This window comes from Orbicella faveolata, unplaced genomic scaffold, assembly GCF_042242905.1.
Source record: "Orbicella faveolata isolate gen_17 unplaced genomic scaffold, um_ofav_v1 contig_35, whole genome shotgun sequence".
Classification (NCBI taxonomy): Eukaryota; Metazoa; Cnidaria; class Anthozoa; order Scleractinia; family Merulinidae; genus Orbicella; species Orbicella faveolata.
The window spans coordinates 4,320,008-4,332,872 of record NW_028301564.1 but is presented as its reverse complement, the minus strand read 5'-3'; the positions used below and the strand labels follow the sequence as shown (position 1 = coordinate 4,332,872).

Here is a 12,865-nt window from a genome sequence, read left to right as displayed (position 1 = left end):
AACGCCAAGTTTTATAGAAGTAATTGCTCAATTATTTCAAGCTTGTTGTGAAACACGTTCCTTAGTGGGGCTTAAGCGGAGCATGATCAGGTGAGGACTTTTGATTCCCTGCCAATCGTTGCTTTCCATTCATTTCTTGCGGCGTCGACAAAACCTGGATCGGATCGGACCGGATCACGGATCGGATCACGGACCGGATCACGGATCGAATCACGGATCGGATCACGGATCGGATCACGGATCGGATCACGGATCGGATCACGGATCGGATCACGGATCGGATCAGGTATCGGATCACGGATCGGATCAAGGAAAAAAATTCAAAATTCAAAATTCAAGATTCAAAATTCAAAATTTTGTTGAGCAAATTACGCAAGAGTGACTACTGTGAGCAGAACATTTTATTTAATTCAGGTGTGATATTCCTTTATACTTTTATAATATCAAGCCAACTGGGAGCTGGTCACAGATGAATTTTTTTTCAGGCTGTTGGGTTTTGATTGCGATGATCAATCATGTCTTCATATCTTTCTCCGCAGTTCAGATAAATGATATTTCGTATATTCGCTTGCATCAAAGGTAACCTGTCATAAAACGAGTCAGCATGGTAATAATAAGACGAACGTATGAATCGAAACACAAAAACTAAAAACACTAAAAAATTAAACACCTGATAATTTCAAACAATTTCCGTTCTGAGACAAGTCTATACTTTTACAAGATGTGAGTTTGGAATACAATATTTCGTACTGGAATAAAACGAAACAGACCATTTGTATTTCAAGGAAGTATAGCTGTTTTACAAAAAAATATAGGAATAACATCGATAGTGTGAAAGATAACTCAACCCGAGAATAAACAACATTTTAGTCACGTCACGATTTTAGTTACGTCACGATTTTTAAAGTCATTTTTTAGGGTCGTAAGGAGTTGCCTTTATATGGAATAAAACCTTAAAATGATCGTGTTCTAGGATAGAAAGCACTTAAGAGGCAAGAACAAATCAAAACGGAATGAGGACTGCAAATGACTGCAACGTTGCGTAATTAGAACGTTGTATATAACGTCATAAAGCTAATTTGTAATAGTGCTAACCGGACGACTCACGAGAAACTACAATACGCCACTGGGTAAGAACTTTGAGCTATTACTTTTTGAGTCTTTGATTTTACTAATACAAATTTATGTAAACAGATTTTGAACGTTAACTCTCCCATTCCGGTGTTACATATTGGTAAATAAATGGAGATGTTTAAAACCACGGTGAAAAAGTATTCGAGTCAGCGCTAGCGCTACAATGACGAACTTGAAAAACTAGGCTAGTTTTTTCGAGATGCGCAAATCGTGACGTAGCTCCTTTAAAGCAAGTCTTTCGTACGTAACGCTCACATCGGACACGAAAAAGTAGCGGAGAATTAGCTACTGATACTAAAAAATGAGAATGGGAGGTTCACGCAAGCTTCAAGCCAACTAACGTTCAAATATAACTACATCTGCCTGTTCATTACAATTTAAATTCGTGGTAAATTAGGCGCTTATGTGGCTTTTTAAATGACCTCTTGTCATTCTCTGTAATTAACATGTCATTGCGTCAAATTCGGGATTGTTATTTTTATTTATATTTTAGTTTTCCACTTTTATTTTTTTATTTATTATTATCTTATAAATGATTTGATTTTTTTTTTCTTTAAAACGTTTTTTTTTTTCTGTGATCCGATCCGCGATCCGATCCGCGATCCGATCCGCGATCCGATCCGTGATCCGGTCCGTGATCCGATCCGGTCCGGTCCGGTCCGGTCCGATCCTCCTTTTGTCGAGGCCGCATTTCTTGGGTAAAATGCAACAGGCCCAGAAGTCCACACGCACCGTACTCCAAATAAGGAGTTGACGCCTGAAGACAAAGCAGCTACTGAGGCAATAGGCCGTTTTCAGTACAAGCGAATACAAGCGAAGCTAGAGGTGACCTTTGATAAAAAATCTCTCTGCCTTTTCTCATTTAAATGCCAGCTAGTTAGCATGGGAACTAATTGATTTATGCAACAAAAGCAGAGAGGGATTTATCAAAACAAGGTCTCCTGCAGCCTTGCTGCCATTCAAAGGCCAGGTTACTAAATAGATAGCTGTTAAATGGTCTAATACCACACACACAAGAAAAAACACAAACCCTACTGAACTCCAAATACGTTTTATTCCCTATCTTATACCAAAATAACACACTATCTCTTTTCAAGAACTGTCTTCCTGTGTGACTTAATATAATTTAGCAACTTAGACAATGACATTCAATCAGTGTTCAGAAAGCATAAGGTAATACTGTATCAAATTCGACATTGATTAGGTTGAATAAACAAAGGCAGAATGCTGTTTTCTTTCTACAATTTGATTGGTTGTCTAAATTGTTCTGTTCTTTAGCATCTCTATGCAAACAAAAAAACACCTCAGCCTGAACTACAGCTTCAAGGTACCACTTTAAAAACAGTTTGAATGACTACACTGTTCAACTTCATATCACTTTATAGACAACAGTCTGATTCAAACACTTGTTAACCTGCTTTTTAAAATTATATATAATCTTCTTGGCAGAAATAATAGCAGACCAATAAATAAAAATAACAATTTCCCATCCAGGAACCAACAAAAAATATAAATTTTCCACCATGCAGACAGAAAACCTGTTGAATTTTTTTTGCTCTTTTGAATATTACAAAATAATTTTAAGTTGAATTTTACCTTCCTATTGTCACCCACCAGACTTGGCTGACAATATATTAAATTAAATTGGCATAAACCAGCCAATATGATTCTTAGAGGCATTTTTAAATGCCCGGCAAACAAAACAGACATTTCCTCGTGAATACCTGAATTTATGAACACTACAGAGACATCCCCAAGTCAATAGTCCGTACTGGTTAACTTATGGTGGCTAGAAAGCATGACGTTATCTGCCCAGAGTGGATAAGTTACAGTATTTCATGAGAGGCCATGCTATTACCCCTTGAAAAAACTCGTAACTCGATCCTTCCCACACGCTCAAACCTATTTACTGACAGTGCATTTGTCCCAGTCTAGAGAGTCACATAGTTAATAAATTAAATTAATATAATTTGCAAATTGCAGGTGTGAGTAAACCACTTTTCGTAATACGTTTTTGAGATGGCATGTTTGCACACTCTAACTTAAGAATAAGACGTCCCTTGTATGCTATTTATTAAATTATTTATAAATAATTTGAGAACAAAATCATAATTCAATTGTCATATTTTGCAAAGTTTGTCCCAAGATACCTAGACTCAAGCAGTTTGTTTTGTGCTCTAAGCTGCTTGTAAGTAGATAATGCCAAATTATAAAGAAGTTGTGCCTGCCAATCAGTCTTAAATGTACAATGTGTAGTACTCAGGGGTTGATCCAGGATTTTTCTTAGGAGGGGGTGCACCACTGAGGAATGGCGTAACTGACTTGTAAGGTAAACAAATTTCAAAAGCTAATACGAAGAAGAAGGCTTCATCTCAGGGGGGATGCACACCCCCTGCACCCTCCCCCTAGATCCGCCCCCTCTACTGTCTGTCTTAACTCTGCATTTCAAGAGAACTGCTCCCCTAAGGAAAAAGGTTTGTCTTAATTGGCATGAAAGTTGCCAATGAACTTAGACAAGAGACACAATAATGGCGATCGTGCAAGACCATTTGACATGAACCTCCCCGGGCAAACACGGAAAATAACAAAGTCACTGTAATCTTACTGACATGTACACGATATCAAAATTATTTGGTTTGCCATGAAATTCTTTACCAGATTGCGATGTTTCCTTGAGTTATTTCCTGTGAGATCATCAGTTGACTTAACAATTCTTTTAGATATTGTATGTGTTGCTGATTGGCGTAAGCACCTGCCCATTTATTGGCTAGTTGTTCTAACAGTGGATCAGGCTTTTAGCCAGGATTTGAAAAGTGGGCATCCAAAATGTGACATAAGGCCTGCTCAAACAAACAATTTTAAAGGCAACATATGAAAAATAAAACAATTTTCTTCAAAACGTGGTCGTCCACAGGAAGCCTGGACACCTATCTGGCTAAAAGCCTGCAGTGGATCATTATTCTTGGCAATTTCTAGAAATATTATTTTGACTGGTCTGATGGAATGCCAACCACGAAAAAAAATTCTTTGATTTGGGGATTTTACAAAATTCACTTCTGCCAATTCAAAATAAAATTATGTCAAACTACACCGTTTTTGACTCCTAAAATATATGCCTTGCTAAACCTGACCTATGTCTTACAATCGACAATCAATGCTGAGAAGCAGATTGTCCAAAAGATCTTGCGATGTGTTATCAAATTCAAAGACTCTACAAAGAGAATTTGTATCTCCATCACATATTAAAAAGGTTTACAATAAATTATAACACCGAGTGTTCAAACACAAAATAACAGAGACTTTTCACATTGTAATCCTCAGTCTTTGGCAGTAACAAAAAAAGCGGTACAACTTGCACACACTCCAAGACAACATATACAGAAACATATTGATCCCATGAGGATGTAACTTGCTGTAATCACCCAAAACGCAAACAAATAGAGTGTTGGATTGCAATAGTTCAGTGGATCTGATGGTGGAGGAGATGGATTTGGTCTGTACTTGCTGTATACCCAGATGTTCCCAGCAATAAACCATGTGAACAAGAACAGATTCAAAACACCATCTATAAATTTTGTGGACATTGATTGGTCTTCGTCCATGTCAATGTCATCTTCGTGAGTTCTAGCTCGTTGACAAAGAACTATAATAGTTTTTAACATTCCAAAAGATCCTCCAACGATGAGGTAAATAGGAATGAATGGCTCAACGGGACAGTCATCCTTGTACTTGGCACCTGTGAAAGAAAACAAATCATAAAAACACTCATCAATTCTTATCAAAAAAAACTTCTCTTCAAGTGTTTGAAGAAGTAAGTTGTAAATTGAACAAGGGTGAGAAAATTGGTCTTACTGCATTAAAAACTGTGGCAGACTACTTTGCGAACCTTGATAATGTGTTAACACATCCCAGGACACAAATATGTTTGGTTGGTACTGGCTTCAGTTCACAGACTCGCAAAATAGCCTGGTACTTTGTTTCTCTCCAGAAATAAGTCAAAATGAGATTCATTCAAATCAATCTTCTTGTATGTCATCGATAAAAGAGGCTTCATGAAGCTAAAAGCAATTTTACAGACTGAGTAACAAAATCAAAAATGTCTTGGAGGCAGGCTGGCAAATCAGGCAGGCAGACGATGATGATGATGACGATGCCTGTTATATGTGAAATCACGTCAATATTTTGCACAATAATGTCCTGAATGACATCCCAGACTTGAAAGTAACCACCAGGCACTTGAATGTAGAGAGCTCACCACAACATCGAGTATTAACTAAAAGACTTGCTACTCACCCATAATAACCATAGCTATCGGCAGTGCCATTAGTAAACTGAGTGCAATAGTACAACCAACTGGGAAATAAAGAAAATATGTGGCTTCAAAAATATGTATCAAAATGAGATTTTAATGGACTTTCATTCACGCAGACTTACTAGTTATGTGACCATGGTTGAATTTTCCCTTAAAATACTTTGTAATTATCTTCACTTCCAAGTAATATTCAGAGCCAACATATATATTGTCTAGATATAGGTAATGCCAATCCCCAGGGGGTACCCGCAATATACATGACAGGGGGTCTGACAGAGCTTCATATTGCAAACCCAAAAAAATACAAGAGTCTGAAATTTTACACCCAAAAACATACCTGGCATCAAAACTTCCTACCCCCAAAAATGCAAGACTTGAATTCCTCAATACTGATTTATTCAATCAAACAGACTCGTCTAATGCTGATTGCAACAAAATTTTCTCGGAGATGCGTAAACCCAACACACTATGTGCATTTTTTTAAGACCTAAAAAAATACATGAAAGATCTCTTGGCGCAAAAAAAACAAAAACAAAAACAGAGGATGTAAATTTTCAAGCCAAAAAGATATGTCAGACCACCCTGTCATGTATACTGCAAGTACCCCCCCCCCCCCCCCCGCCCGTGCCAATCCTGATCAGTACAACATGGAGTCCAAGTTAAAAATCGATAGCAGTGTTGTTTAGAAGGAATTGGCAATTACTTCTATTACTGAAGGGGAAGGAGATGACATTGTGTCTTAATTAGGGAAAATTGCATGTTATACAGTGGAACCTGGCCATGCGATCACCTCATTCATACTTATTACAATCACCTTATTAGATCATGACCACTTCAGTTTTCTGCCGTGGTGAAATGCCCTTATATTATCTCACAAGAAAACTTTGTTAATGCAGCCAACGGCCACATTCTAAAATTTTTGAGAATAATTAGTAAATCCCAACCTGTATATAATAATATTTTGTCCCGTTTGTTTGGCCACTCAAACCAGTTATGTTCATCTTTCCAATTTATTATTGTTCAGTATGAACTGATTGAAACTTCAATTTTTAAAAAAACTACATCTCCATTCCTGATGCTTAATAGAACAGTTGTTTAGAAGTGCAATTTTGATATATCCGTTAAGATGTCACTTAGTCTAGACCAGACATGAAATTTGACCCTACCCCGCAAATACGGCTACCCTTCTAATATGGCCAAATTTTCATGGCCCATTGGTGACCTCCACTGTACTTGACAGAACAATTAACAAGCAGTCAGAAATGACAACGTATGAACAGGCTAAAATGTCTTGACCAGCGACTATGTGGCTGTTATTTCCAGCCCTGTTGAAAGGATCTGAATCCATAACTTCAGGATTAGATCACTGTTTCTCTATAAATTACCACTGCTGACTGAAATAATTCACAGCTTGCTCTCATTTGGCCTTGAAGCTCAGTCAGTAGTACAAAGGTGATCCAAATTTGGAAGTCAATTAATTCTGAAGTGGTGGGTTCAGATCCTTCTGAGTTATCTAGTGTCTTTTTAGGACGGTGCCTACTATTGTTAGTGCGCACACGCAAGGCATGGTTTACATGCCACGCACACACTGACATTGGCATGATCAACTACGCTACTAAGTACATGTCATTTTGACTAAAATGAGAGCAAAATTTTTGTACTGCAACCAAATCAAGTTAAATTAAGCTATACTAAAACCAGGAACACCAGAATTGCTGGTTTTCACTGTCAAGCAATCAAAAATAAATATCGTAACCATTAAATAAATTCAGTCAAGAATCTGGGATATGATAGATGATTTCTGGTTGTGAGGAAAAGCTATTTAGCCTGTATTTTGGCTACACCAGAGGAGAGCTGTCAGGGACACTAAAAGCACTGTTGTCAGTGATGATTTTGTTATTAAAAACATACCATGTAGTTTAAAGATCGTTATTATGTGTTTGTTTTTGTGGTTTGTCACGACAAATTCAAAGGAAATCTGTAAAGAAAAATCTCTTCCTTCTTTTTCAGAAAAATGCTGATGTCAGCATTTTTGTTCGAGATTCAAGGCTAATTATGTCACAAAAATGCATTGCTACCCCTAGTTTTCTTTGTGAACTCCAATAGCTCTTACTGAGATCTACTTTTTCCGTATGGTCCTAATCTGGCACAAAGACTTGTGTATTTAGTAGCCACCATCCTTGAATGAAGTGCTTTGAAGGAAATTCCTGGGTTATGTCCAGCACTAAGAGGCTCAAACCCAGGGAAACTCCCATCTAAAAAAGATGGGGATACTCATCGCAAATTCTAAAAAGAACCCCTATGAGGTAGCAAGATCCTGTTTTGTGGGCGTGGCGTGAAAATTTTTTCACGCCTAAGAGGTACTAATATTCTAAAACAGCACATTGACCGACAGTTACTTGTTTTGGCTCAACTGCGAAAGCTCCTGCTGTGGGACCTTTTGAGAATGAACACCCTAAGAGGTACCAAAAATGCTTCTCTAACCCCTGAAAGGTATGATGAGCACCCCTGTCTCCCCCCCCCCCAACCCCCCACCCCCAGGAACTCAACATTATGCCCATTTTTGATTTGCCTGTCAGTGACTGGATTAACAGGTTTCCATAGTGAGCAATAAATGCATGTACAAAATTTTTTGTTTCTCTGTGAAACATTTTCTCGTTAACTCAATTAAAGTTAGATGGCGAATTTATAGGAGAGGGATTTAAAAATATCTTACTTGTTCCAGCAAACAGCTGCACAACTCTTTTGCAGAAATCAAATGAACCATCAGAGGTCTCCTTTGCCTCTTTGATTTGTCCAAATAGAGAATCATAGCTTGGCGGTGGTCCCTCTTCTTCTGGCCAAATTTTATCTTCCTCCTCATGGATTTGACTATTTTTCTCAGACTGAAAGAACAGAGGTGTTATGAAAATGAAAATACTAAAACTAAGTTGACATGCCTGTCACTGTCATTGAACACCATAGCAACCCAAGAGTGACGCAGCATGGTAATTTGACAAGTGTTCAAACACAATGGGACCTTGATTTAACAAATCTATATAACAAAGTCTATGGTATGATTTTATTATTCACCGAAGTAGAGGCAAATATCCACCACTTTCACTGACACTGGGGTGAATAATTTTTTTAGTATATACCACACAAGTTGAATAATCAGTCGATAAAATTTGCTCCTTGGTAACCGAAGCAAAATGGGAAGCCATTTTGTTTTTTTTCTGTTTGCTCAGAGGTGAATAATACTTGCTATTTAACTCCGAGCTAGCCAATCAGAATGCACGGAAAGCACTATTCACTTGCATGGTATATACTAATGAACAGGGTTTTAGCCAGGATTCCGTGAGTGGCCATCCACTAACAATTATGAGGCCGAAGGCCCCATCCTGTTTGGGAGGTCTGGTTGCATGGTTCCTTGCTAGAAAATTTTAAAAAAGCTGAAGCGTCTTAGGTGCACTCTCGGCGAATTCTCAGCCGATAAATGTACTGATCGGACTTGAATGATAATGTGCTGTTTTCATTGCCAAAAACCTAAAAATAGATTGAAACTGTATTTGCCTCAGCCCATACAAAATGCATCAGATGTGTTTCCTTAGTTTTTTTTGCAAAAGAACTGAGCAAAGATTGTTGCATGGCAAATGTTTTTTAAATTAACGATTGTGGTCACTGTAAAGATGATTGTGAAACAATGCGTGCTGGTTCACAAGTTAGTACTTCATGTAGCCACCAATAAGCACTCCCCAGAAGGAACCCTTCTTGCTGGGCACAAGAAGTTCCTTTTGGTGAAATCAGTTTGGTAACACACGCCTTGCTCTATATGGAGGGAAATTGGAAAAGAGTGCACAGTATTCACTGTGAAGTAACCAAAGGAAACTAAAGTAGAAATATGATGATGGTGAGATGGTGTGTTCAAAAGCATTTCCAGAATCACTATGGAAATCAAGTGATTTTGTTTGAACTCTTATAAAATTACTGACTGCAAATCAACAAGATCTCTGCTTTATTTATTTATTTTCTCCCTGAAAAGTGACTGACCCCTGGGTAGCTGCACAACCACCTGGCTAAAAGCCTGCTAACAAATGATATTCTTTGCCCCAGTAATAATTTGAAACCTCGTAACAGTGTCAGAACACGACTGTATATTTTGCCAGTCCCTTGGCCCTTCATTATATCACATTTCCATAGCACAACTCATCTAGTGTGTGCTATGTAATATTGTGTAAAAGTAGACTGACTGTCACCAAAAGCCACAATCTACTTCAGAATTTTGGCTAGCTACCCTGCTGAGCAATGTCTGATAATTAGCATGATGGCAAATTTGCCACCCTCTCAAGCAATGATTTTAGCTGTCCACCCACCCACCCACTTTAAAACTTTGTGACAACCCTGGCAATGCAATATGGTTGACAAAATGATCACCCTTTCGCCAAGTACAGCTGGAGCCTGCTAATTCGAACTCGGTTATTTCGAATTCCCCGTTATTTCAAACTCAAAACCATTTCCCTTGGAATTGCTTTCCAGTCATCTACTATCCACTATTTTGAACTATTTTTTGTTTCCCTAGAGAGTTTGAAATAGTGGGATTCAACTGTATCTTCATTTTAATATTGTATTTCAAAAATCTAGTTTCATAGTAATTATTTCACGCCAGAAACTCTTCATCGATATACAAGCTAACAAAATTACACGATGTTTGTAACTGTCTCATTTTGGACAGAAACAAATTTAATGTGTGTTAATATTTTAACATTTTCTGGTTTATCTTTGCTTAAAAAAGCCATACGATACTTTTGGTAACCATATATAAAATTTACAGATCCATTCACACTTGCCTGCTATTTTTAAACACGAAAAACCACTGAGACTTAGCTTTGCAATGCAAATTAACGATACCAAATGTATGTCTTGGAAACCATTAACACCACAAAGAAAATTATTTGAAATTTAAATAAAAGTTATATTTTTGACATTTTTTAAGGAATGAAAAGTTTTCATTAGGAAGATGTACTTCCAGCTAAATCTTGCAACATTACTGAGCGTTCAACTTAGATATTATGAATTACTGCTGAAGAACTTACAAATCTACGGCTTTTAGTATATATATCTTTGGGTCTGCGGCTTAAGGTGTTCTAGGGAGACTTATTGTTGTGTGAAAGAGCTTAATTTATGTGAGCATTTCACATGCTGCACATGCGCTTCCTCCTATGATAAAACTCTGTTGCGACTCAGTTCACCAACTTTGTCGCAGTTTATATTTGTTTTAAACAGATCACTGATTCAGAACCACATGCCAAGTTCTCACACTACCCTTGGTGTTTGCAAAAAACAAGTGTTCTTATCCACCGACAAAAAAACAAAGCGATCACGTATTTTTTAAATGTCAAATAACAGCTTGGTTTGGTTAGGTTCGCATAGCAACCTACCCAAGGTAGTCAAATTATAGGCCAAAATGTTAGAAAAGAATTTATAAAAGTTGTGATGAAATGACTTGGTAGATATCTCACCACAACTGCAGGCTATATATGTTTAGGATATTCCAGAGTTAAACTGTTTTTAATCGCTTCTCCCAATTAGAAACGTATACCCCTTGTGGCTGGGTTTGTGAAAAGAAATATTTAACAAATAATTGTTGTCTGACACAATACTGTGAATTAAAAGGGAATTGCTTTTTACATAATTCACCCAAATGTTAATTATAAAACTACTGAAGAAGGCAGGTGTAAAAAGCTCCTCGATGCTTAATTTAGATGAGAAATTAAAAAAGAGACAAAAAAAAAGAAAAAATTAGAGCGAATTCGTTTTCACGATCAACGATGCATGCAGAATGAAAGTTGTTACTAAGGAGCGAGTCAGCTTCGATTTCAGCAATGTACAATGTTGGCAATATTCCAATAACATATTACGCTTGAACAAGAGATTGATCTGCCTTCCATATTGCCTCACTAAAGAGTGATCATACCGCCGAATTATGCTGTGATTGGCCTCAAAATGCGAATAAAACTTCCAAGTACCTCAACGCTTCAACAAACTTGCCATGGCAAAGACAATCGACACTTTTTGTCTTTCAGAGCAATTTTAAACAAATAATCTTCCTGCTAATATGGACTTCAGCACAGTAGTACTTATGAGGAAGCCACACACAAAACACAAACAAAACTGGTGTACTTTCTGTACCTTTGGAGCCCGCTTTTTCTTGGTTTTTGGCACATCATCACCAGCAATTCTTAAGAACTGCATAATCTTCAATGGATGAAGGCTTTCCCGCTCGCGCGCTCTCCGTCGATTCGACGAAAATGAAGCTTCGTCTAAACTTATGGACAGTCGTTACCCCACCTTGTTCAAATGAATGGTTTGATTGAACAGTGGAAAAAAATATGCAAATCTTAGCTCTAAAAGTCACATAAAAAGCGCAATTTAACGAGTCCGGAATTGTAAATAACAAACAAAAGATCAAGCAATTTAGAGCACCGCGCGCACAATGCTTACAAACTCCTGCGCGGGACTCGACTGCTGAATTTGAGAAATACGGTTTACAATATTCAAAGCTGTTCGTTTCTGCGTTAACATATTGAACCAACCGTTGAAGTATAACGTAAACAACTCACCATTATAATACTGAGTCAAATAATAGCCAGCCGGTTGTAGATCGTTGATCGATATCACCGAATTATCGGCTCAAACCAAATTACAAAGCCACTCGACGCACTATAAACGGCTGCCACCTTTTCATTTTCTGCTGTAAAAGTGACAGCACTCACAAATGTTTGAGCATCGCCACAAAACTGGCGTCCAAAGCATTTAGCGGTTTACTGGGAGGCACTTAAAACGGTCTTCAAAGACTAGTTGCTTGATCTTTTCACAGCCATTAACGGTGCAAAATTAAACAGCGAAAGGCGCTGACCAATAGCGTGTCGGTTCTCTTTCAAAGGCCAATGAATATATTAATGTGCAGGGTGACACCACCTGGAAAGGAACTGAAAAAGTTGATTTAAACGTCTCGAAATTGTCCAAGTTTTCAATTAAAACTCCTGTGAAAGTTGGGGATGAAAAAAGGTTAGCTAACAATTAATTTTTCTTCGCATCTCTGAACATTTTGCTTCAAAAAGTGAGTAGCTATGTAGCATATATATTTTTTTCAATCATCATTACATCTTCTCTGCAAAGTGATGGAGCGTTGAGAATAAGATGGAGAGCAACGAGTAGTCATAGGCTTGGCAGCCGTTCTCAGGTGCAATCGATCCCCTCGTCCATATATCCGCTGCAGAGGCTGCTAAGAGGCCATGTTGAGGAGGAGAAAGGCTGGGGATACCTGGAAACGAGTGGAAACAGACAGGGCGGGAATCAGGGTGGGTCCAGGGTGGGCGAAGACCCGGTTTGGGAGGGAGTGGGGCGGGCGGGAGGGAGGAACTCCCCCATAAAAAGGAC

General features: G+C 38.0%; 1 protein-coding gene across 2 annotated transcripts; it reads right to left on the bottom strand.

The window, feature by feature from the left end:
• Positions 1–2,169: 2,169 nt before the first annotated feature.
• On the bottom strand, positions 2,170–12,370 carry LOC110046641 (transmembrane protein 272-like). 2 transcript variants are annotated; one of them, XM_089273219.1, is made up of 4 exons: positions 12,046–12,370; positions 8,163–8,331; positions 5,428–5,487; positions 2,170–4,870 (listed from the first exon to the last, which is right to left on the bottom strand). In XM_089273219.1, the coding sequence occupies exons 1-4, from the start codon at positions 12,046–12,048 to the stop codon at positions 4,452–4,454; spliced, it is 651 nt and encodes a 216-aa protein (XP_089129345.1). In that variant the 5' UTR covers positions 12,049–12,370; the 3' UTR covers positions 2,170–4,451. The 2 variants fall into 2 exon arrangements, with proteins under 2 accessions (XP_089129345.1, XP_089129344.1); XM_089273218.1 differs by lacking the exon at positions 12,046–12,370 and adding an exon at positions 11,615–12,010.
• Positions 12,371–12,865: the final 495 nt, after the last annotated feature.

Coding starts and splice junctions, on each gene's coding strand:
- LOC110046641 (XM_089273218.1), bottom strand. CDS start 11,677: ATGCAGTTCTTAAGAATTGCTGGTGATGATGTGCCAAAAACCAAGAAA. Junction 5,488..8,162: donor GCAGCTGTTTGCTGGAACAA/GTAAGATATTTT, acceptor TTTATTTCCCAG/TTGGTTGTACTATTGCACTC. Junction 4,871..5,427: donor GATAGCTATGGTTATTATGG/GTGAGTAGCAAG, acceptor TTTCTTTCACAG/GTGCCAAGTACAAGGATGAC.